At 43.3% G+C, this 25,403-nt stretch overlaps 1 protein-coding gene across 1 annotated transcript in view; it reads left to right on the top strand.

Annotated features, from left to right (window-relative positions):
• The window catches only part of LOC103560598 (solute carrier family 28 member 3-like), a gene marked incomplete at its 5' end in the record, with an annotated part of 37,120 nt that overhangs the window by 5,618 nt on the left and 6,099 nt on the right, over window positions 1-25,403 (top strand). Inside the window, 15 exons of the mRNA XM_070589678.1 lie at window positions 1,548-1,639; window positions 3,066-3,255; window positions 4,348-4,492; window positions 5,936-6,049; window positions 6,670-6,747; window positions 8,823-8,903; window positions 10,275-10,355; window positions 12,288-12,413; window positions 14,044-14,174; window positions 16,856-17,024; window positions 17,421-17,618; window positions 21,737-21,818; window positions 22,550-22,648; window positions 22,878-22,998; window positions 23,881-24,032. Of these exons, the coding sequence (XP_070445779.1) occupies window positions 1,548-1,639; window positions 3,066-3,255; window positions 4,348-4,492; window positions 5,936-6,049; window positions 6,670-6,747; window positions 8,823-8,903; window positions 10,275-10,355; window positions 12,288-12,413; window positions 14,044-14,174; window positions 16,856-17,024; window positions 17,421-17,618; window positions 21,737-21,818; window positions 22,550-22,648; window positions 22,878-22,998; window positions 23,881-24,007 (1,834 nt within the window). The remainder of the gene's footprint in view (window positions 1-1,547; window positions 1,640-3,065; window positions 3,256-4,347; window positions 4,493-5,935; window positions 6,050-6,669; window positions 6,748-8,822; window positions 8,904-10,274; window positions 10,356-12,287; window positions 12,414-14,043; window positions 14,175-16,855; window positions 17,025-17,420; window positions 17,619-21,736; window positions 21,819-22,549; window positions 22,649-22,877; window positions 22,999-23,880; window positions 24,033-25,403) is intronic.

Below are 25,403 nucleotides of genomic sequence, written 5' to 3'. Positions count from 1 at the left end.
AGTGATAGTCTATTTCTCACAGCAGCTAGACACCATGGCAAAAAGATGGTCCCCACGCCAGAGAGCTGTAACTGCCACCTGCCTGTTAACCAAGGATATGAACAACTTAGAGCCATGCCTCGTGACCCACAGAATTACCTCAGACCAGCGGGAAAAATTCTACTCCTCTAGTGACCCCTATGACAACACTCATGCTCAGGAGGAAGTAGTTACAGAAGATGCACCTTTGACTCATGCCCTCAAGAATGAGGAGCAGGATAAAAGTAGAGGAGGGATTCTGTCACCAGCCATGGACTGTAGCCTGCTTCTCTTGCCCTGCCTAAACTCTAACCTTTTGTGTTTGACCTAATTCTCTTGTCTTCTTGAAAGGTGCACACATTCCTATCTCCAACAGCTTTGGGGTCTTGAGCATATGCGCTTTCAGCTATGCCTGAGGAAGAAGCTGTAAGTGCCAACCGCCCTGGACCCAACCCCTCTGAACCAGACCAGACCAACAAGAATGACGCCTACGCAGACAGACGGGGAGTTGTAATAAAGTAATCTGCCCTCATTAACATCATAAATTCTCCTCTGGGAGGGACAAAGCAACCATTTTTAGATCACATGGTGCATGTAAATGAATGATTTCAAACCACATATGTGCAAGCTTCTGCCACCTCTACATGCGATGATAAAACTCCCCCTTTGAATATTCATTCCCTACCCCAAATAAAGGGACCCACCTCCCCATGCTCAGGGAGCCATAGCTTTGTGAATTATTCCCTATGTTCTCCATTTTCTTTCTAGCATGCCGCAAACAAAATTTCTTCTTCATGTGACAACTACGTCTGGTGTAGATTGATTAACTTGACAAGAAGGGGACACATGTTTAGTCTTGAAACATACCCACCATAAACAAACCCTATACTCATAACAAAACTCTGGACAGAAACAAAGACGTACCAACAATTTTAGAACTTTCTGAGAAAGCTATGTTACAACCTACTGGTTTAATAGCTCTCAGATCCACAAAATCCTATTTTACATTTCAAGCACCCAGTGAAGTCAGTCAGCCTCCCACTAAAAAGTATGGTGAGCGAGGACAGGGAACCACCAGCTTCCTCAAACTTTATGGAACCAGAAGGGATGACAGTTCATTGGATTTTTATTTTTTTTAAACTCAACATTTAACGACAGTTGCTTAAGCTAATTGGGCCTTCATAGTCCAGTGAGAAACACCCTCGTCCTATGATTTATTTTCAGCTTTTGGTTAGTTCTCCATGTTCCCTGCTCTATTTCCAGGAGCACATTTTCTCATCTCTGTAACCCCTCAAGGGCTGGCACATTCAATTCAGCAAATCACATCCATTCAGCAAAGGCACATCCAAGCCATGGCTGCTTTTAGTCTAAAATGAAGAGTTTCCCGTTTCTATATTGTAGGACACGCACTCATGAGTTGGGGAGTTTGCTTGCTTGATTTACAAAGCCACATCCAGCCTTAGCTGCCAGTTCATTTCATGATTTTGGTGTTGACTTCTGCCTGCCTTTTTGCTTTTGTCTTCTCACAGGCATCTGGAAAGGAAGTATGGTACAGTTCGGAATTTTTCTCGGAAACACAAAACCACCCTTCAGTACATCTTCTGGGGCATCTTATTAGCAGGTAAATAACAAGAGGGTGGGATAGAAGTGTCTCTTTTGGTGGATCCCCCAAATATGAGCTTTCTGTGGAAAGAAAATAAGTCTGCCCTCTCCCCTGGACCTCACAGAATCATCCAGAGAGGGAGAGAATCAATCAAGAAGGCCCTGGCGGTGGGGGGGGGGGGGGGGAGTCTCAGCGTGGGACATCTATGCAGAGTGGTTCCCTGTCCAGTTTTTGTACTAGCAGCTAACATTTTAGGTCCCCTACTCCTGTGGCCTTTGTGACTATGGTGTGGATTTGAGGGTTGGTTCATCACATCCAGGTAAGTGGAAAACATGGTGATAATCACAAGGTAGAGACAGAACTGCAGGGGAAATATAAGCACTTAAAACTCTACACAAACACAACACAAGGAGGAACCTGGGGTTAGGGAGCCCACTCCTCTTGCCTGAAGCCAGGACTGTACCATCCTCACAGATGAGCAGGTCTCCAGTTTTGCTCCCTCCCAAGCAAAGGGCTCTGCAGCCCATTTTAAAGGGCACTCTTGTCTATAAGATGGGATCCTCCCACCCAAGTCCAAAGACGTTAACCCAAGACCGCTGCTCCCCGAGGTCAGTAGGTCTGCTGGTACTCACACCGCAAGAACAGGGAACAGCCATAAACTTTCTGTCCAGGCCATACAGTGTCTCAGGCTTTGGACGCCATATGGTGAAACCCACATAACTCTGCCTTATAGGACAAAAGCACACAGACAGAGTGGCTGTGTTCCCATGAGACTTTATTTGTAGAAGACAGATACAAACATACAAATACAGCTGTACTTGCCACCTACGAAGCAGTGGCAGCCACATTTAACCTGCAGACACTGTTTGCTGACCTTTAACAGGAAACTTTGTTGTTCTTATCCTACAAACTCCTCTTTAAAAGCAGCCACCTTGGTAATTGCCCCACCCCGTCCCCTTTTCTGTAGAGATCCCGGAACACGTAGAGATGGTTGGTGGGCCTGTTTTCCTACTCAAGCTTAGGCCAAATCTGAGCTGCAAACCAGGAGAATCAATACCTTTAGTCAGTGGTTGCTTCAACTCCTGGCCTTTCTCTCACGGAAGCTCACCTGCCAAGTCTGAATGCCAGAAAAAAGTGGTTAGTACTGCGTGAGAGGCTGGGTGATGAAGTGTCAGGATTCGAGAACTCTTAGGTTCTATAAGCGAAAAAGACCTAGCGTGCTGTCCTCCTAGTGTTCATGGTGACACTGTTAGGGACTGGCTTGGAAAAACAAAAAAATCTCCCAAAATACACTATTTATAGTCAGAGGAGCCCACAGCCCTATCACAACCACTCCCACCTTCAATGGTCCCTCGACTGAACCTCCCCTTGACTGAGCCGATTGGTGCTGTGGCTGGTGTCCAGCTTGTGCTGATGGTCCCCGTCTGCGTTTGCTTCCCGGCAGGTTACCTGGCTATGGTGATCGCCGCGTGTGCCCTCAACTTTCAGAGAGCCGTTCCTCTGTTCGTGATCACTGTGGCTGCCATCTTCTTTGTGGTCTGGGATCACTTTATGGCCAAATATGAGCATCAAATTGAGGAGCTCCTGTCTCCTGGCAGAGAGTTTCTGGACGACCATTGGTCCTGGCTGAAGTGGTAAATGCAGTTGGTTCTCTTACTGCTGTTGAAGGGGAGCTTAGTCTTTTTGAAAACTCTTCCAAAACTGTGTTCTGAAATTGCTTCCTCATTTATGGATATTGAAGCTAGAGACAACCAATGGAATAATCCGTTAAAATGCCTTCCTTTTACAAACATGAAATCAAGGCCTTGGTAAGGTAATGACACATTTGAGATGTGTTCAAATGTCCCTACAAACTTCCTTAATTTAAACTGTCACTAAATGATAAGATGTTGTCCAAAGGACAGGATGGTTCTCACTTGGGGAGGTGACCCTCTGCTCTAGGCACAAAGCTGGTCTCCTTGGGAGGAAGGGTCTGTGAATTATTACAGCCAAACCTCTCCTACAGGAGCCAGTGACCTGCAGGTGACCACTTAGGGCGTTTCTCACAGCATCTCTCTGTGCGACCTCCTCTCCCTCCAGGTGGCCCTCCTTGGTAGGACACAGGGCCCATTCTCCCCAGCATGGCCCACCTGGGATCTACCAGGAAACTTCATACATCCTTGGCCTAATAAACCAGGGTTGTGCAATTCCAACACAGCACCCTTTCTGGTTCTGCCATCCAAGCCATGAGTCAGCCTGGTCATACCCACCTGATTCCCCAGGGAGTTGCATCTATTCTAAAGACCAACTTGACACTCTGGCACTCGGGTGAGGTCCCCCAACTGCAGAGAAGGCATTTCAAGTTCTCCCTTAAAGGGAAGAAAGGAACGCCTCACCTGTCTTCTAAAATGGAGATGAAGACTCCCCATAGATCTCTCAAAGGAATCACAAGACTTCTCTCCAAACATCCTTTCTTCTCTCTCACCCCTTTATATATCCTTGAAGTGCCCAAGGGCTGTGAATGAGGGGGACACATTGCTTAAGCTTTTGGCTATTTGCCTTTATAGACACAACAAAAGAGGGTCTGCTGCAATTTCTAGAAGCATAACTTCTGGTGCCAGAGTGTGCTACTCTTAATAATTTATGTTTGTTAGTTTAAACCTGATTATGATTTTCAAGCCAGCACTTGAATGCGACAAATGTTGCCACAAATGCAACAAAAGATGCCCCATTTCTGGTTCTCTCAGGGTGATTTGGAGCTCTCTGATCCTGGGAGTTGTTTTCTGGCTGATCTTTGACACCGCCAAATTGGGCCAACGGCAGCTGGTGTCCTTCGGTGGGCTCATAATGTTCATTATCCTGATGTTTCTATTTTCCAAGAACCCAACCAAAGTAAGTATCAAATTGATCTTTTTTATTTTTTCCCTCTTTTTTCTCATGTGTAAATTGCTCAAATTAATGAGTGTGAGAGAATTTAACTGTTATTCAGTATTTTTCTTACCTTGCTATGATATTTTGAGTGGCTAGGGGGTCCTTCTTCCTGAACTTTCATAGAACTGTCACTTTCTCATTGTTCATTCTCAGTAACTTTCCAGTTACACTTTCAGTGACATGTTCTGTCCTGTCAAGTAAAACTTCTCCTCGTAATTTAAAACTATGGACCAAGAACAGTTTAGTGGATACCAGGGGAAAGGTGGGGTGGGGGGTGGGCACAAAGGGTGAAGTGGTGCACCTACAACATGACTGACAAACATTAATGTACAATTGAAATTTCACAAGATTGTAACCTATCAATAACTCAATAAAAAAATAATTAAAAAAAAAAAACTTCTCCTCGTGTCGCCTCCTCTCCCCATCAAACACGCATTCAAAGAAAACTCATCCATTTTGATCCAGATTTCCCAGACCAGTAAATAATGTAATATTCTACCATGGGATTCTGCAGTTTATCAATTTTCTATTTGCAATTTTGTCTATTTTACTCCAAAAGTTTGTCCTTGAACAGTTTTGTTCACATTGAATTCCAGCTTCATCCTTGTTCTGTTAGTCAGTAACCCAACACATGGGCAAAAATTCTGAGACATCAGTTGTTCACAAATGACTCATAATGGCAAATCCTGGAAGACTTTACTGGCTGAAGGGTTCACCCCTCAAAAGAAAGCATTTGTCAGAAACCAAAGTCACCTAATGTGATCCACTTCTTTCCCCTGTGAACATCTCAGCTGTTTTCTATGCCTCCAATCCCATAGTTCTTTGCAGGCCATTCATCTCTGCACCAAAAATGAAAGCAGCTGATTGTCCATGACTCTGCTCTCCCTGGGTCTGCATTAGAGTTAGTTGGTTCCTTTTGCAGTGAAATGAGAGCCCCTCAACAGGGTGGAATTTTTTTTACTTAATTCACTTACAGTTTGTCAGATCAACAAACCTAGGACACACAGAGAAGTCATGTTCTGCCTCTCCATCTTCTAGAAGGGGAAATAATTATAGGTATTGAATATTTACAGCATGACCAGCAAGGATAGATCCTTCCTCCTTATGGCCCTGCTAAGACTACTCTTTGGGTTTGAGTTGTTTTATCATGGCATAATGGTTCCATACTCCCCTGAGACTGAAGGCGTCAAACTCAGGTTTAGAAAGAGGGAATACAACCTTGAGATTTCTGCATATGAGTTTATTAAGGGACTCTCTGCTCATGACTGCTTGGGCCTCCCAGAGAAGGTGGGTCACAGGCCACGTGTGAGAAGCTTCCAAGGAAACAGTGAGGCTCTGGGCGTTTATGTGGAGGTCAGCATTCATCCTCTAATAAGATACGTCTCTCTCCATCTTTCTGCATAGGTTCGCTGGAGGCCTGTCTTTTGGGGAATTGGGTTACAGTTTCTTCTTGGGCTCATAATACTAAGGACTGGCCCTGGACTTATGGCTTTTCAGTGGTTGGGCAAACAAGTTGAGGTAAGTTGGGTTCAAAAAGAATAGCTTACTTTTATAGTGTTTTAACATTTTAATATAATCCTCAAGATATGTCAGAAATAGATTTATTTGTCTGCATGAGTTGACTCAAATTTTAATTTCATAGCATGAGTTAGACAAATAATTTTATGTGTCAAATGTTAATCTGTCCAGTTTATTAATATTATTGTTGCCCCTCACCCGTACCATCCACTACATCTCTCCCCTCTCCTGGTTGCCCCCTTCATCCTGCCCAAGGGGTGTCACACTTCTAAGATGGTTCCACAAACAGTGAAACAGGCTCTCTTTGCATCTAGTGGTCAGCAGTGCCACCCATGTGCCATCTATTGCTTCTGGATCAAATTACCACGCCCAGCTTACTTTTCAGCACCCTAGAGTCAGATGGAATGTTAGAAATGCTGGGAAATCTGTGTGCAGTTATAGTTCAAAAATACACTTCCATGCTGCCCACTGGAGGGAGAAAAGCTGAGAAAATTAACTCTCCAAGTCTATCCAACAAGTTTGCTGGGTCCTCACCCTCTGCAGGGCCTGGTGGGTCCTGAGAACAGTAACCACCACTTCAGGGGTTATAATGGTCTCTTCTTGCCCTTTCTTTATCTCAGACCTTCTTGGAACACACTGACGCTGGTGCTTTATTTCTCTTTGGTGAGAACTACAAAGACCACTTCTTGGCATTTAAGGTAAAGCCAAACCCTTTTCTATGGAGTCACATCCTTTTCAGTAACTTCTCAGTCTTTGTAGATGTTCTGATAGAACCCAACTACCAGAAACCTGGCGTATAGCTGCTGGGCAGGTCATAGGTGCACAGCACACCACTGTCCTTTCTCATGACAATTTTATCTGAAGTCAGTAGGTTATAAATGTTTACTTTGTTACTATAGCATTAAGGGAAACATCTAGAGGGGTCAGAAATATTGGAATACATTTGGAGGGCTTGTAGCGTTGTCTGAGATTCTTATGAAAAATCATACAGGGCAACAGTATCTGAGATTTCAGGGAAAAGATCATTAGGTACCTGGCCATGAACAGGCATATGACCAATAATGGCTGCTAGGTCCAGGATCAGTGACAGATCTGTGCTCAGGAAACTCTCAGTCCTAGGCCAATCAGGACAACTGGACACCCACATCAGCCTCTATTTTTCCAGAACCATCCTCGTGCTAAACCGTTCCCATTTTCCTTCAGCACAGCCTTTGCCTATGGGAGGCCTGGGGGCTGGGCCTTCTCCCAGCCAAAGAGGGGTGTTATTTTACAGTGGCAAGGCAACCTGGCCCCATGCCCGGGCCTCTTCGCTTCCCTCCCGGGGCTCCCACAAGCCCCAGGAAGTCACTGTCCTCTGGGAAGTCCCTACAGATGCCTGTTGATGAGTCAGAAAGATGCATTTGGTTTTTTCTTCATCTTTCCTTTTTGTGGTGTATTATTGTTCCTACACTTCTAAACTGTCTTTTCACTTAGGTACTCCCAGTTTACCTCCAAATTACTCCAGTTTCAGTTAGGCCAACTGTTAGGCTGGATATTTTTTTAAACTGCTGATTTGATGCTTTGGTGCTGAGATAACTAAGCCATCTCTGAAAGGTCAAGTGTTTACAAATTGAGATGGAAATATGCTCATATCGTGATGTGAATCCAGAATTGGAAAAAATAAAGTCACAAAGAAGGCATGACTTGCTGCCCAGACTGCACCAGTGTCTCAGACCTCCCTCCCGCTCCCCCCAGGGCAGTAGCCTCCATCCTCTCTGCCAGCACAGAATCCCTGTGGGCACATCCGAGAGATGAGCCCCTTCGACTCCCTGACACTTTCAGGAAGGCTCTCCCTGCCCATTAAAGCCAAGAAAAGCACGTAAGTGCGTGAGCTCTGAATGATGGCACAGAGTGTCTTTTAACATATAATATTAATAGAGTTTCCTAAATTGGATGCTTTAAAAATCGTCCTCAGTCATTCTGAGCCTTTGGTGGCAGCTCGTCCCTGGCCATTTATCTGGGGAGCAGATGGGAAGGGGTGGGGGGGGGTATGGGTGGGGAGGGACTGAGACCACAGCTCTGTGTGGTCTCTGCAGGGGAGACACGGCTCCCTGTAGACACACAGGCTGCATTGAAGGCATCCAAAGAGCATCAGGAAAATAGGATCTAGGAAAGGACAACCTTTGTGAACACAGAAGTAAGCTGGTTTCCAAAGTTTAATCTTTTGTTAGTGATCAAAAGTCTATAAGTAAAATAATTATCATTCTAAAAGCCGAAAGAGTAGATGCTTCCTCTATAGGAGGCACTATGTGTGAGGACCTACCGTGCTCTATCTGATCTGTGCAGCCACTTTGAATAAGGATCTGAGGTTGCTGGCACTTAATCTTGACCCAGGTTACTCTGCTAATAAGTTGTGAAGCTCATGGCTATTTAATATCAGAACAAGAACATCTGCTAGTGGCGTTCAGTTCAATGAGCCTAATTATTACAATTCCCCTAAATCTTTATACCTTCTCTGAGACAGTAAAGGAAGAAAAGATCATTATAGCAGAGGGGAAAAAAAATGTCAAGTTTCCTAGGAAATATACTCAAACTTATCCAAGCAAACTAGAATCAGAGACTGTAGATGGAGCAGCTGCCTGATAAAAGTGTTGTTTAGTTGAAGAGGCATTTCCAGTATTTTTATGACGTTTCAGAGGAGGAAAAGGAGGTAGAAAGAAGGAGATTGATCTGAAACCTACTAATCCTCCTGAGGCCAACGTTAGCCCATGATTGCTTCCATCTCCTCCCCCAGGTCCTGCCAATGGTGATTTTTTTTGGCGCCATCGTGTCCCTGCTCTACTATCTCAGACTGATGCAGTGGATCATTAGAAAGGTACGGGACCAGAGGGATGGGTGACAGCTGTAGAGCTGATTATTTCAGGGACAGAGTCCTATTTATTCAGAGTCTATTTATTCAGAGTTTTCCAAAGTGCTTTTCTCTTCGTACCAAGTTCTACTCCCTACCCCGAGTTACTGGATTCAAACACAAAAATCCTGCATGCGTCCCTAGAGGGAAGCTTATCTCAGGGAGTTCTGACAGGGCTTTGACTTGCAACCCACTGTTATCTTCATGAAACCTTAGCAATTACTTCTTTAGCCACAGAATTGACTCCCACAGGTCCCACACCTGCCGGGGAGAACAGCACTGTCCTCCATGTTGGCGACCACCCTGTGCCTTATGCAGAGTCACTGCTTTTCCACAGGAGGTTCTGCAGGAGGTCTCGAAGCTGCTAGGGAATCAGAGCAGGAAGGGGAAGCTACTTTTCGCTCTTCAGGGGTTTTTATAAGCACACAAATTTAAAAGAAAAAAGTCTAAAAAGTTAATCTCATTCTTGCTGGCCCAGCAACTCTCAGTCCTACCGTTACATGTTAGACCAGAAATGTGTGAAACGTGTAAGCTGGTTTGAATGCACACGATAGCGAGGCTGTGCACACAGGGTTTGGGCACAGCCCAGCCCTCCTTGGATCCCTGACAATAAATAAAATGGAGAGAGAGAGAGAAACAGAATACCAGCAGAATTCAGAATTTCAGTAAGAGCACCAAGGCCCGCGATTTTCCTATTGTCGATTAAAACATTCAGAATTACTGTGCTCATTTCTAAGGAGAAGGAATGCCACAGGAAGTCCCCATCCTGAGGTAGGCACCACAGCCTCTGTTGGAAGGGCCACTATGAAAGTGGGACCATAAACCATGCTCGACTGAATGTTAAGTAGAAAGGGCCAAATGTCAACTACACTCCACTACCTATGAGCTGGGTGGTTTTTGACAAAACAGCTAAACTGTTCTGTGCCTCAGTTTCCACTTCTATCAAATGGGCGTAATTATAGGACCTCCCTCAAAGGGTTATTGTGAGGATTAAAGCATTACTCAGATCAAGGGCTCAAAACAGTGCCTCCGAATGCAGTAAGCCTGCCCTGACTGTCAGCAATTATTATAACTTATGACTTCTCCACCACATTTCAATACAAATTCATTCGTATGATGTTGAAAGTACGTACAATGACTCAGACTTACCCCTCCAATAGGAGGGTGTGATTGGCCTGCTCTAAGGACTAGGTAAGATGTAATCTTGTGAGCACCATTGCTGGCCTGCCCACAGTTGTTGAAGGCCTCAGCATTTTCCTCCAAAGACTTTTATCCCTACTTTGAAGTTTTGTGTGTACAAATAGCTCTTCACTGACTTTGTCCCTTGTCCCCTTTTAGATTGGATGGGTCATGCTGGTTACTGTGGGATCATCTCCTATTGAATCTGTAGTTGCTGCTGGAAATATATTCGTCGGACTTGTAAGTTGTAATATCAAAAAACAAAGGAAAACAAAGCAAAACACCTCTGAAATGCACTTCCAGAAAGTGGAATAAAAAAATATGATGGTTTTATTTCTTTTAGTGTAGAGGGAATGGTGTCAAAATAAGGACCCCTCAGGATAGACAAAGTCCATATTCCAGAGAGAGAAAAAGAGAGAGAGAGAGATCCCTTCCAAGAGTCTCAGTGCATGAATGCAGCATTGAGGTTCTGGAAATTTGATGGAGAGGACGAAAGGTTGAGGCATTTTGTCAAAGCATTGGACTTCTCATGCATAGATTCCCAACCAATCTTTTGTAAGTTTATAGAATTGTTGAGGCCTCTGGCCCACCCTTCAGAGACAAGCAGCTCATTCACTCACATGGAATTCACCGCTATCTTGAGCCTGCAAACCCATAGCAGGCAACCTCACCTGCTGTAGTGTAAGGCTGGGACGATGAAAGAGACCAGGAAAGGCTCCCACTGACGACCGTGCAGCTGTATAGATACCTGAGTTCGTTCTTAACTTGTCTCGACTGGCAAACAGTCTGTCTTTGCTGAGCCTGCAGAACAATGCTGATGAGCAAAAGCATTTTCACTCCCTGATCCATCCCATGGTTAAATGCTCTTTTGCCTGAAATCCATTTAAGCAAAGAAATATGATGCAAAAGGAGTGTCTCTCAAAACAGTGGCATTCCTAAGGGGTGGATGAGTGAGAAATAGTAACAATCATCCTCATCACTCTGCATACGTAGCTTCAGGCAAAATGGAGTCACATACCAAGGAAACCAAGTGTGAGTGCTGGCTAGCATGGCTGCCCAAGGAAGTTGGATTTGAAGCAAAAATAGTCACCCAGAAAAACACATGGCCCTGGATCCCAGGCTTATGACTGCTCCAAGCAGCTGAGCCTTCTTATCGGCCAGCCCAGCTTGCTAACCTGGAGCAGAGGCTTCGGAGCAGGGCCCATGCTTCCTTCCATAGGAGTTGAAATTATTATAATTACAATCATAAGATCCCTCTGGACTAATTAGGGCACCATTCTGAGTCAATTACTCCTACATGCAGGGTAAGAGGGCTCATGTACTGAATTTCTATTCAATCCATAAATTGATGCTCAACACATTCAGTCTCACAGAACAATTAGAAATAATAGGGTGAAATTGTAAAATTGCACACATGCTCAATTTGATACCTAATATGCTAAAAGTTCAGCTACTATTTATGAAGAGCTCGAGGCTGCAGGCCGCCTGCCCTCCTTGATGGGACTCAAGCCTTTTCAACTACACTCTACCTGATTCCTTTCCACCCAAGGGAAAGAAGGGGTCTCTGATTCTCAATTAGAAAAAGGCCTCTGGGCACCTGTCCTTGTTTGTTTTTTCTGCTTGCATCTCTATTTCCCTGCGGTTTGAGCAAAGAGGTTTAAAGTCTGTCGAGATGAAGCTGGAAGATGGGAAGTCACAGAGGCTTGGGAATCGCCCATTCTCAAGACCAGGCCACTGGGCAGAGTTACTTGGCCAATGGTGTTCCAGCTTTAGGAAAGTGTCCCCAGCCAGCAGAGTCCAGTCCTAGGCTAAGTGGGGGCCTTGTGTGAATTGGCCTTGCAAATCCTGCAAACTTTACACATGATTCTGTCTGCACACTGACCTAGAGTTCAAATGACCCAGACAGCTAGGGTGTAGGCTTTCAAACTCCAGCATGCATCAGAACCATCTGGAAGGCTGTTAAAACAGGATTGCTGGCTCCAATGCCCAGAGTTTCTGATTCAGTAAGTCTGAGAATTTGCATTTCTACAGAGTTCCGAGGTGATGCTCATGGGGGTCTGCGATCCACTCTTAGAAATACTGCTTTAGAGGATGGAATTTTGAGTAGATTGGCATACCCCACTAAGACTCAACAGGGAACGCTTAATCTGGTCACTCACTCTCCATTTCCAGACAGAGTCTGCACTGCTGGTCCGACCGTATTTACCACACGTCACCAAGTCTGAACTCCATGCAATCATGACCGCTGGGTTCTCTACCATTGCTGGAAGTGTCTTAGGCATATACATTTCTTTTGGGGTAAGAATGTTTGGGGATCAATTTATGGAAAATGCCACCTCTTCTTTCTTTGCTATTATCATTTCTTTTTTTTCTTTACCATTGCTGCTGAATAAAGAGGCCGAAAGAGTGTCCTTTTTACTCTATGGCTGGTCACAGTTCCTTTGGCATTTGAATGGATTACCCCAAAGGAGCTTTGGGGCTCCTCTTTTATATCCCTGTCACCTAAATGTGAATCATATCCAACCATGTCAGAATACAGTCATATTATGAGGCTGCTTTGGCTGAAAATATAAATATGTAAAGAAAAAAACCTATTATACTAGTAAAGGCAATCTAAACCAGAGGTCAGCAAAGAATGACCCATGGGCCAATTCTAGATCATGCCTCTTCTCTTGTAATTGAAGTTATAACTGGAAACTAGCTACTCCTATTTGTTTCTCTACGGCAGGTTTCATGCTACAGAGTTAAGTAGTTGTTGCCCAAAAAGCCAAAAATATTTACTCTCTGGCCCTTTACAGAAAAATTTTTCTGACCCTGACCTAGAGCAGTGGTTCTCAAACCTTACTGCACATTAGAATCACCTGGGATCCTTTAAAAGCCCAAATACCCAGGCCCATCCCCCAGAGTAATTAACCCAGAATCACTTGGGGTGAGACCCAGGCGTCAGCATTTTTTTAAAGCTCCTCAGATTCCAATGTACAGACCGTTGAGAGCTGGTGGTCAATAGCATAGGGATGGAGAGCCTTATGATAACTGGGGCGTGTGCCCCAAGCACAGAGCCGACAAACCACATACATATGCAACCCCCATGGGAGAAATGAGACCAATAGCAGCCGTGTGACCCAGGCAACTGGGTGTTCTTACAGGATAGGTGAGTTTCACTCCAGGACTTCATCTGGGCTTTGGAAGCTGACCAGCAGGAAGAGGGAAGAGGAAAAGGGTAAAGGAGACCTCAGGAATAGCACTGTGACTGGATGCCCAGATGATCCACTCTTCCACCACTGTGGGAACACCGCCTGCAGAAATGTGCTGGGTGGAATGGGCGTGGGGAGGGGGTGCTGATTCTGGAATTCTGAAAAGATAGGGAAGAGAATCCAGGAACAACAAGGGTGTGGGGAGGGGAGGGGAAAGACTTTAAGTAGACCTGCAGTGAGGAGAGCAGAGATGCTTGCAGATCACAGGGACTCTGCGTAAAGGAGTATTACATAAAGGCACAAACTTTCGGAAGAGCACAAGGAAGACAGAGAGTGTTGTATCCATGCCTGCAGCCCCAGACATCCCCATCTAAATCGATGATGTAATGAAATATGGGCTCTAGGGACTGTTTGAACATTTAAAAGGACCACAGAGAGGTGGAGGGATCTGTGAAAGCTCCTACAGCACAGGATTAATTCTCTTCTGAAATGATCAGACTTTGGTTTTGTGCCTCTCTCTCCAGGGATGTGGTCAATTCACACAAATTACTCCCTCTGAGTCTCATGGTGATGCCAGCTTGGCTCGCTGAGCTCCTCCAAACCTCCAAAGAAACATTGTTTTCTGGCATAAACGCAATTCCTGCCCTCTTCCCTTGTGAGGCTTTCGGGCCATTCTTTCTGAACACAACGGAAAAGCTAAACCTAAGTTGGCCTTCTTTCTCCTAAAATCACAGATTTCACCTGCCCACTTATTAACTGCCTCAGTTATGTCAGCTCCCGCTTCATTGGCTGTGGCTAAACTCTTTTGGCCTGAGACAGAAACACCTAAAATAACCCTCAAGAATGCCATGAAAATGGGAATGAGGTAAGTGAGATTCGTTCGCCTCATTAATGACTATACAAGCTGGGGTGTCAGGGAGTTCCACATTCAAAGTACAGCAAAAAATTGACAAAGGGAGCATGGTGAATTATAGTATTAAAGTGAATTTAATTTCCCAGTGACTATTAGACTTCAACCCCAAAAATCCTGTTTCAGCACTTGAAAACATTTTTTTTTCATTGAACTATAGTTGACATACAATATTAGTTTTGGGTGTACAACATAGTGATTCAACACTTATATACATTATGAATTGATGACCACAGCAAGTCTAGTAACCATCTGTCAGCAGACAAAGTTATTACCATATTATTGACTGTATACCCTATGCTGTACATTACATCCCCAAGACTTCTTTATTTTATAACTGGAAGTTTGTACCTCTGTATCTGTGAGTTTGTTTCTGTTTTGTTATGTTTATCCATTTGTTTTTTAGATTCCACATATAAGTGAAATCATAGAGTATTTGTCTTTCTCTGTCTGACTTATATCACTTAGCATAATACCCTCTAGGTTCATCCATGTTGTCGCAAATGGCACGATTTCATTCCTTTTTACAGCTGAGTAATATTCCATCGTATGTATATACCATGTCTTCTTTATCCATCCATCTATCAATGAACATTTAGGTTGTTTCCATATCTTGTCTATTGTAACTAATGCTGTAATGAAAACAGGGGTGCACATATCTTTTTGAATTAGTGTTTTCATTTTCTTTGAATAAATGCCCAGAAGTAGAATTGCTGATTGTATGGTAGTTTTATTTTTAATTTTTTGAGGAATCTGCATACTGTTTTCCATAGTGGCTGCACCAATTTACATTCCCTCCCACAGTGTATGAGTTCTCTTTTCTTCGCATCCTCACCAACATTTATTTCTTATCTTTTTGGTAATAGCCATTCTGACAGGTGTGAAGTGATAATTTATTGTAGTCCTGATTTGCATTTCCCTGATGATTAGTGATGCTGAGCATATTTTCATGTTTCTGTTGACCATATGTATATCTTCTTTGGAAAAATGTCTATTTAGGTCCTCTGCTTATGTTTTAATTGAAGTTTTTGTTTGTATCCTATTGAGTTGTATGAGTTCTTTATGTATTTTGGCTATCACCCCCTTATCGGATACATCATTTGTGAATATCTTCTCCCATTCAATAGGCTGCCTTTTGGTTTTGTTGATGGCTTCCTTTGCTGTGCAAAAACTGTTTAGTTTGATGTAATTCTATTTATTAATTTTTGCTTTTGCTGCCTTTGCCTGAGGAGACAGATCCATAAAAATATTGCTAAGACCAATGTCCAAAAGCTGACTGCCTACATTTTCTTCTAGGAGTTTTATGGTTTCATGTGTTACATTTAAGTCTTTAATCCATTTTGAATTTATTTTTGTGTATAGTATAAGAAAGTGGCCTTGTTCCATTCTTTTGCATGTGGCTGTCAAGTTTTTCCAACACCACTTATTGAACAGATTATCATTTCCTTGTTGTATATGCTTGCCTCTTTTGCCATAGATTAATTGACCATATAAGCAGGGGTTTATTTCTTGGCTCTTATTCTGTTCCATTGATCTCTGTGTCTGTTTTTGTGCCAGTGCCATACTGTTGCGATTACTATAGATTTGTAGTATTGTTTGAAATCAGAGAGTGTGATGCCTCCAGCTTTGTTCTTCTTTCTCAAGATTGCTTTGGCTGAAAACCTTTCAAACGCCTAAAAGTCATTATATTTACTTGACTTCAATGTAGATATTTTATTTTAAATATAGTGTAGTGTTCACTGAACTTTGATTTAAAACTGTTGCAAAACCATAGAATGACCATTTCTGGAAGTGTCTCATATGATAGGGAAAGAAAGTGTGATATAGGTATCCTTAACCCCTCTTCAGTTCATTTTCTTTTGCCCTGGGCAAAACAAATAAAAAAGGGTGGAAAAGACTAAGGGATTTAGAATGTTCAAAAGTATTTCATTAAAGAACAGAATACGTCAACAAACATGTTTCTGAGATTTGCCCCTTGTTTGTATGTGGGTAAAGTCATAACCATGAATGAAAAAGCAAGCTGTCAAAGAATATATGTATATGGAATATGTGTGATTCCACTTATAAAGTTAGCAAATGTGTGAACCTACACAATATATTACTTAGGGATGCAGACATATAGGGAAATTGAAAAGAAAGGGAATGATAAGCAACTTCTAGGGAGCCAGGTACCTATGAGATTGAAGAGGATGAGATTAAGGAAGGGCACGGTGGGGGGAGGGGGACTCAAAGGTGAGGATGACCTTCCATTTCTTAGGTGATGGATATTCAGGCCTTCCTTGAATTATTAGTTCTTATACCATGGATATTTTATAAATAGGTTCTCTAGTAGCTACTTTTAATTAAATATAATTTTTAAAACCTATAATATTATCTTTTCTCAACTTTTTAATTATAAATGCCCCCAACTAAAAGAGTAGTATAACAGTTAGATACCCATAAGCCCATCACCTGCACTCAGTAATTATAAATCCCATCATGATTTCATGGAACCCAGGTGAGGATTTTGACCAAGGTATGGGCCTGAGAATTTGTCTCTCCATCCGAATGAGCTCTGATTTCCCCATATCTACATCTGTGATGTCCATCTGCTGACAACTCCTTGGTAATTCTGCCATTGCTATTTTTTGATAAAGTGATTCGAGGAATCTCCTAGACGCAGCATCACATGGAGCATCCTCATCCATCTCTGTGGTAGCACACATCGCTGTGAATATGATTGCCTTCGTGGCGCTGCTGTCTTTTGTGAACTCAGCCCTGTCCTGGTTTGGAAACATGTTTGACTACCCACAGCTGAGTTTTGAGGTATATTCTATCATGTTTCTCCTCCACTTTGTTTCTGCCCGTCTTTGTTCAAAAATGAAATAGGTTTGTGAATCGCCTTCCCTTACTGCCTCCAGTGCACTTGTACACAAGCACCAACCTCTCATGTATCCTCTATCTTCCCACAGCTCTTTCTCTGTCTCCTGTCACACTCCTTCCCCCAACATACAGTCATTCTCTCCATCCGAAGGATCCAGGTCACTTCATATGACTAATTCCAACCTTGACTCCTAATGGATAAATATGGACAAGGGCATGTGAAGGGATTTCTGTGCCCACAGGTGACACAGAGGGGGTGGGAACAATCTCTTCGTGAGAATGAGGCAGAAGAACAGGAGCAAATCACGTCTAATAAAGTATCTACTTTTTATTTTGTAGATAATATGCTCCTACATCTTCATGCCCTTTTCCTTGATGATGGGAGTGAACTGGCAAGACAGCTTTATGGTTGCCAAACTCATAGGTTATAAGACCTTCTTCAGTGAATTTGTGGCCTATGACTACCTCTCAAAATTGGTGGATTTAAGGAAACGATCTGGACCCAAATTTGTGGATGGTGTCCAGCAATATATGTCAGTGAGTAAACATTTTGGTTTTTCAGTGCACTTCTTTATCATATATATCATATATATATATATGTTTCATCAAATCGTTACTGGTGCCTCTTTATGTTAGGTCAGGCACTTAGAAGATGACAAAACAGACCCCAAATCGAGAGCTCATAATGAACACAGCACCTCATAATTTTCAGTTACATTGAATTAATCAATGTCTGTGTTTGTGTGTGTAGAAGCACAACTAATCTTTACTACTGTGATCATTTACTGTTGAGCTCTGTGTGTCCAAACCCAGAGTGATAAGAGCTGGGACTAGAATCAATCCATCAACAAGCATTTATCGAATGCCTTCTGTGTGCAATGCACCTAGGAACTGAGGCCACAGCGTTGAACAAGTGATGAGGCCTCTGCCCTCATTGAGCTCAGAGTCTAATGATCAGGAAGCTCTCTTCCTTTCAGCTTAAGGAATTCTATGGACTCTGAGAAACTGCCTAAATGCAGCCTAGAGCCTGGACATCCTAACGAAGTATTGAGACACAATCTCTGCTCTCCACATAGATGAGGGAAGAGAAGAAGCTCAGGGTCTGTGATCTGAACCTTTGAGACAAGCACTCTAGAACTATGTCAGGACTTCAGGTCAATAGGCTGCAAGGAGATGCCCATGTCCCCTTAGCCTTGGATGGGATAAGGGAGCTCAGGTGAGGCTCTTCCTTGGGCCATGTTTGCAGCTGAGCCTCCAACTTTTATTTTCCTAAAGAACAGAATTGGCACACACGGAAACTCTCAGGGAAACAGTGAATATTTCTGGCCACCACTATGACTCATGGAAACAATCCATTTGGAATTAATGTCCTAGGCGCATATTGGGCTTTAAAAGGAAAGGGGAGGGAAAGCATGCTGCCCAAGCTTCTAACTGAGATGGCCCACCTCTGAACAGCCCCCACTCTCCAGCCTCCCAGAGACCAAACAAGCACATTCACTTCCACGTGTTACACAAAATAACAGCACACCCCAGGAGAGTGTTGATTTGTGTGTTCTAATCAGGGCATTTGACCCACGTATCTGATGTGAATAGTGACTGCATAGGACTCCTGTTTCTCAAATGCTCATTCTTCAGCTGACCACGCAGTGGGGCTTGGCCGAATGTCCTCATTGTCTGGATGCCACCACAAAGCAGCTTGCTTCCCTGCGAAAAGTAAACTGTAGGCTCAATTAAGTGAAATGTTTTTCATCCCCAACTGCCAGTTGCTGACAGAAAGTTTTGTTAATGAGCAAAGCAAGCTCACAGGTCTGGCAGTGCTGAGCAGGTTTGTGAGCAGGTTAGTAAGAGGATAGAGACAGGCCAGTAGAGCTGATTCAGGTTGGGGGTGAGCCCCAACAGGGGCAAGATAAACAAAATGGGAATGAGTCCTGAAATTTCTGCATACCAACCAAGAAGAGGTGGGGGTATCGCCGTAGTCTCCTGGAAAACATACCACGTGACTGAAGTGTAAGATCTGGGTCCATAGGCAAAAATCCCATGGTACCCATCAAATTGTGCCCAGTTCTGACCTCCATCTGAGGTAAGAGGTCAGAATGTGTATGTCACACTTTATTACTCCATTTTCTCTTTGTTAAAGATAATACTTTGCATGTTTGCTTGTTTGTTTATACATAATATATTTCATGGCACAGAAGTCTAAAGGTACAAAAAGGTGTAGAGGAAAAAGTGAGTCATCCTCCCTCTTTCTCTGACACTAGCTCCTCTCCCTGTGTCATATTATGCTCACTGTCCTTAGCCTTTCTCTTTGTACTTAATAACATATCTCAAATGCCTTTCCATACCAGTGCATGTGACACAATATTCTACTGTACGAGCACACCATAATTTATTTTAGCCAGTCCCTTGTTGAAAAACACTCTTATCGATTTTTTCTATTGGTACCACAGTGTACTGTCCCTGTACATATGGCATCTTTGCTCTTGTGCTAGGAGAGCTGTAGGATATACTATTAATCTCCTAGTGCAGTTCTTTCCATCACATAGTCTTGCACATTTATGGGCAAAGACAGAGCAGAATCACCCCAGCTTCCTTTTCCTCTTCTTATAAAACCCTACGTGGCCCCATCTGTGTGCCCCCCTCCACAGGTCCCCAGGAAGGAGAAAGAGGACTCTCGAGCACTTCATGCCCTCCCTCCTGCCATGGTCTCTTAATAAGTTGCCTCTTTTTCAAGCCAATTGAACTAAATGAAAAGCACTAGACAGAGCAGGGGACGAGGATGAGCTTTTCCAGAAACAGTGGACTGCTCAAATACTTGATATATTTTATTTTCCTGCCTGCTATATGCACGCTGAATGAAAATATCAACAAAGGAGTTCTCAGAAACCATGAAAAGAAGAGGGGCTTTCTCAGCAAAAACTTACCATGACCACTTGAGTCTTGAATGTGGGCTTTAAAAAATCCAGTTGGTGAAAGAAAAGAAAGGCACTACAAGTTTTGAATGTAGCATTGACCTGGTTTGTTCTTTGAACCAAATCATAGATTTTCAGGATTTGGGGGGAAAAAATTATTGCCTCAATTGTGTGGGTGCCTTTGCCAGATTGGGTGTATCTCCGGTGAACAGTGAAGTGCCCTGGCTCTTCCAAGCCTCTGCAGTCAGTCCCTCACCCTGAGAAAGAACCATCTGGCCTGAGCAACTCCTCTTGACCTTAGAATAGAGACGGAGGGCCGTACTCACACTTGGACGAATTCACCTTCCATCCTCTCACGGCCCTGTGAGAGGACAGTCCATTCTTCCACCTCCAAGGGGCACCTAATGTTCTTATGGGCTGGTCAGAGCTGAGGTGCAAAGACAGGCAAGCACACCCCATGGTCAGATGGAAAGGACTCCTGTGATAGCTGTGAGCTGCCTTTTTACTGATATGATTCCTTTCAAATTATATTCTTTTTACTGAAGTACAATTTACATACAAAAAAGCTCATTTTTGGTGTACATGTGAGTTTTGACATATGTATCACCTGTGTCACCACGACCACAATCAGATGTAGAACATTTACATCTCACCTAGAAAATCATCCTCATGGCCAGTTGTAGTCAACAGCCCCCTACTCCCACCCCAACTCAGTCTCAGCAGCCACTGATCTTTCTTTCACCATAGATTACTTTTGCTTCTTCTACAATTTCATATGAGTGGACTCACTTAGCATTCATGTTGTTGCCTATATTAGTTATTTTCCTTTTTATTGCAAAGCAGCTTCCTATTTTATGGAAATCCACAATTTGTGTATCCATTTGCCTGTTGAAAGATGTTTGAGTTGTTTCCAACTTTGGACTACTAGGAATAAAGCTGCTGTAAATATTCATGTACAGCCTTTGTGGGCATATGTTTTTATTTCTCCTGGGAAAACTCCTAGGAGTGGACTGTTGGGTCATGCAGGCAGTGGATGTTAACTTGATAAGAAACTGTCAAGTATGTTTGTATTTTACAAACAGGCTGTGTCAGTTTACATTCTCACCAACAATGTACAAGAGTTCCAGTTGTTCCAAATCCTCGCTAACCCTTAGTATTGTCCACATTTTTAGCCATTTTAGTGGGATCTCTTTGTTTTAATCTGCATTTCCCTGGTGACAAACACTGTTGCACATTTTCTCACATGCTTATTGGCCATTTGCTTGTCCTTTGTGAAATCTCTTTATTCATTTATTAGGCACTTGTCTTCTTATTATTGCGTTACAACAGTTCTTTATAATTCTGAATAAGTCTTTTATCAAATAAATGTAATGTGAATATTTTATGGGACCAATTTTGTGTCTTCCGGAGCTGGTCCTGTGCCTGGCACATTGTAGCAGGTGGCCAGGACACACTGAATATTAAAAGTTGTCATTGAGCAGAAAGTAGCATTTGTAGAGGCCAAGATTACCAATTCCAAGCCCTTTGTAGAGAGTCTCTGAATCCACACAGCCCCTTTCTCTCCATCGAAATTGAAGGGGAAATGGAAAAAAGAGTCTAGGAAGCAACAGGTGTTTGACACCGTGCACTGTGCACTTATTTGTCAGTATCAATTCTGTCGTCAGAATAGGAAGCCCAGTTAGGAGGTCAGATTTACTAAGCTGGTCACACCATGTATGCATCTGTGTGTTTATGCTTATTTTACAGATTCATTCTGAGACAATTGCCACTTACGCTCTCTGTGGCTTTTCCAATATCTGTTCCCTAGGAATGGTGATCGGCGCATTCAGTAAGTGAAAAGAATATTTTTCAACAACAGATGTCATGTGAGCATGCTTCAGGTCTCCATGTTCCTCTGTAACATTATTCATGTCAGGAAAAGAAGGCCCTGCAAGAGCAGTAAATCCTTTGGGGTCTATTTGTTATCCCTGCTCTGCAATGTAGTTTCCCTGTGTAGACCCAAGCTAACATGGGGAAGAATTTGCCCAAATGCTCAGGTGCCTCTCCAGCCAGGGATGACACATGGCTTTCACTTCATGTGCCAATTCCAGTAGACTTATAACAGCCACGTGGAGAAGGATTCTGAGGTCCAATGGAAGGTAAGTGGGAAAAAGCTGTGATTCATGAGTGATGTCTGCCATGGGCACAGACATGGATGGTGACAGATGAGTTGCAGATGTTTGGGATCCTCCCTTGCAATGCGCTTGCCTTGCTGTGCCCTCAACATGCTGTGTGCGCCCTTTGGATGAAACTTAGGATTTGTCTCTTCTGTAGAGAATGGAATCCTCTGGGCCTTTCAGTGTGGACAGACTTCTTTTCCTCACACACCAGAGGACTTCTCTGGATATAGAACTTATCACTAAGCTCTTGAATCTTGAATTTCTGAGCTAAGTTTAAAAAAAGAAAAGAAAAGTCAGCTGATCTGAGACTCCAGCCCCAGAACAATTCTCAGAGAATGAGATTTGGAATTCTAATCAATAAGCCTCAAGATTAACCTCATATCTGCTTCCATGTTTCCAGCATCCATAGCTCCTACCAGAAAGCGTGACATCGCCTCAGAAGCAGTGAGAGCTCTGATCGCAGGGAACACTGCCTGCTTCATAACTGCCTGTATCGCAGGTACTGCTTCCATTCTTTGTGTCCTGTGTCCCTGTGCCCACAGCTCTCAGGGGGGCGGTGCCTCCAACCTTATATGCAGCGTATGCTGTGCAGAGAGCTGAGAGGCAGAGCCATGTTAAGCATGTTGTGACTTGAAATGTGTGCAGTGTGATGGAGAAGCTAAGAACAGAAGGAGACTTCAGTGACCTCGTTCATTAATAAAATCAGTGGTGCTCTGTTCCACTTCCAGGCATCCTCTCCAGCACTCCTGTAGACATCAACTGCCAACACGTTTTAGAGAACACCTTTGCCTCTGGCTTACCTCAAAACACAACCGATGTGGTGTCGTGTTGCCAGAGCTTATTGAGCAGGTATTGTATTCTTGATCATAACTTCTTTATATCCATTATTAATTTAAAAATTAGACCTAAAGACCCCTTCCACTTATTTTTAAACTTCATAACTCTTACTTTATTTACATATGGGAAGCTGTGTGGCAATTCCAACCGCCTTTCATTTTGAGGTTTCTCGGCTAAGACTAGGACCCATAGCCATCTAGTGTCGCTCAAGCGTTTCACACGCTCCTGCTGTGTTGGGCACTTGGTGTGAATTACCTCACTCACACCTTGCAGACACTGTGTAAGTTAGGCACTGTTGCTTTTTTAAGCGTTATATAAAATCAGGGCTTGGGGAGGCTATGTCACTGACCCAAGAAGAACGAGTACAAGCAAAGTCACGATAGAAAGACCCCAGAAAATCTGGGTCTTTCTGCTCACAGAGCCCAGGCCCTTAACTAGGACTGTAGTACTCTAGTACTAGTTATGAGGTGCTGCCTCCCTTTCAAAGGGATCAGGCAATGCAGGCTGTCCTGACAACACGGTGGTGGTGATGGTCCATGGTGGATGAGGGGCTGCCAGTGCCCCATGCCGGCCACCCCCTCCCTGTACAGTTTCTATTTGCAAAATCAATATCCCCACCCCATGTGCTCTTCTTAATGTGCAGGTGTTTTATAAGGATTAGTTCTATCCTTTCTTTGTTTATTCTGGAGAAAATAGGTGGAGTCCTTGAAGCCAAACAGGATTTGAGAGTCAAAATTAATTCTTTGGTGCCTCTGTCCTTAACCCACCCTAAACTGTATGTGAGGGCAGAAGTCAGCTCCCTGTCCTATGCTATTTTTAATGTGTCATCTTCTGCTCAATTACTGTTTCCATCTTCTAAGTCTCAGCTAACTGTTTCATTCTACTTTCTACCAGCACTGTTGCCAAGGGTCCCAGGGAGGTCATCCCAGGAGGAAACCACAGCCTGTATTTTTTGAAGAGCTGTTGCGAATTGTTGAAGCCATCAACACTGAACTGCAGTTGGATTCCTAATACATTTTGAGTTCAGCCACTTCTCCAACAGAACTGTAAGTGCAGATGCTGAACTTTCCGCATGGGGGAGAAAAAAAAGTTATTCTCCACAGATTGATACTTCCATCGTGGAGTCAGCTTTACCTGGAAAGAAGAAACACAGGAGTGCACCCTTCAGATCTAGAGCATCTCCCTCCCCTCCTCAGCCCCTTCCCCGCTGAGAACTACTATAGTGTCCCCAAGTGAGGTGTTGTCTCCAGTACCCCAAATGTCTTCTGACCTTGGAATTTCAGGACATTTGACCAGAATGCAGGTATAAATGATGGCTCACAACAACTGGGCTATACTCAGTATAACTAAGCCATACTCAGTGTGAGTCTCTGAGTAGTCCAGAGTGACCCACTTTAAAAACATCTCAGGTGATGTCTCTGCTTTCACCCTGGCTGAGCTGAAACAGCCTAAATGTGAATCTCAGGTGGAGGAGGACCAGTCACATATCACCCACTCATTACCTGCCCTGGAAAAAGTCCTGCAGAAATCAGGAGTCCTTCAGGAGAGCACCTAGAACATTCCAAAGCTAGGTTTTAAATGCCGTGTGCTTCAAGTCAGCTTAAGCTGAAATATGCTGCAGTAACAAATAATTCAAAGACCTTGATGGCTTACAAGTTTATTTTCACTTATATTATGTGTTTATTGAGGGCAAATTTTGGCCATACTCCATGTTGTCGTCATTTCCAGGACCCAGGCTAAAAGAGCAACCCCTATGTGGGGCATGTTGGTCTTATGGGAGAGGGAAAAGAAAGATGAGGACCACATTATGGTTCTTAAAACTTCTGCTAGGAAGTGACACCCTTCACTTCCACTACCTCCCATTATCAAAAGCTAGTCATGTGAAAAGCATGAGACAATAGCCATAGATGAATTATCCTGTCATAGGGAGGGATAGAGAATATTTGGAAGAAATAATATGATATACCACCTGGGTACATAATATCTGTGTCTGCCTTCGAGGAGTCAACATGTTATAGGGCATAACAGTAAGCCTATTCGTGTGTGAATTTGGTTATGTTCCTGGTGACAAGACTGGAAATGGTGCTACTCTTTATTCAAAAAAGCCACGTAAGCACCATTTGAAGAACAAAAATAAGTCCTGATTGAGATCTGAAAGCCTTCCATTGATACTTCCATTGACCAGGAGAGCATCAGCATCAAACTTGCTTAATGAGTATCAAACAAGAACCTTCCACAAACAATGGTGGGGTGCTCTTTAATGAAATGCTCATCATCATTGCCATTAACAGCATAAAGACCACATTACTGAGAAAACACAAAGACTAATGACTGGATTAAAGGGTGATGCACACAAAAGAAAGAATGTGAAAAAGGTTTCAGAATATCTGAAGTAATTTATATGTTTTCCTTTTTGT

Source organism: Equus przewalskii, chromosome 22 (genome assembly GCF_037783145.1).
Source record: "Equus przewalskii isolate Varuska chromosome 22, EquPr2, whole genome shotgun sequence".
In the NCBI taxonomy this organism is placed as follows: Eukaryota; Metazoa; Chordata; class Mammalia; order Perissodactyla; family Equidae; genus Equus; species Equus przewalskii.
This window is presented reverse-complemented; position numbering and strand designations above follow the sequence as displayed.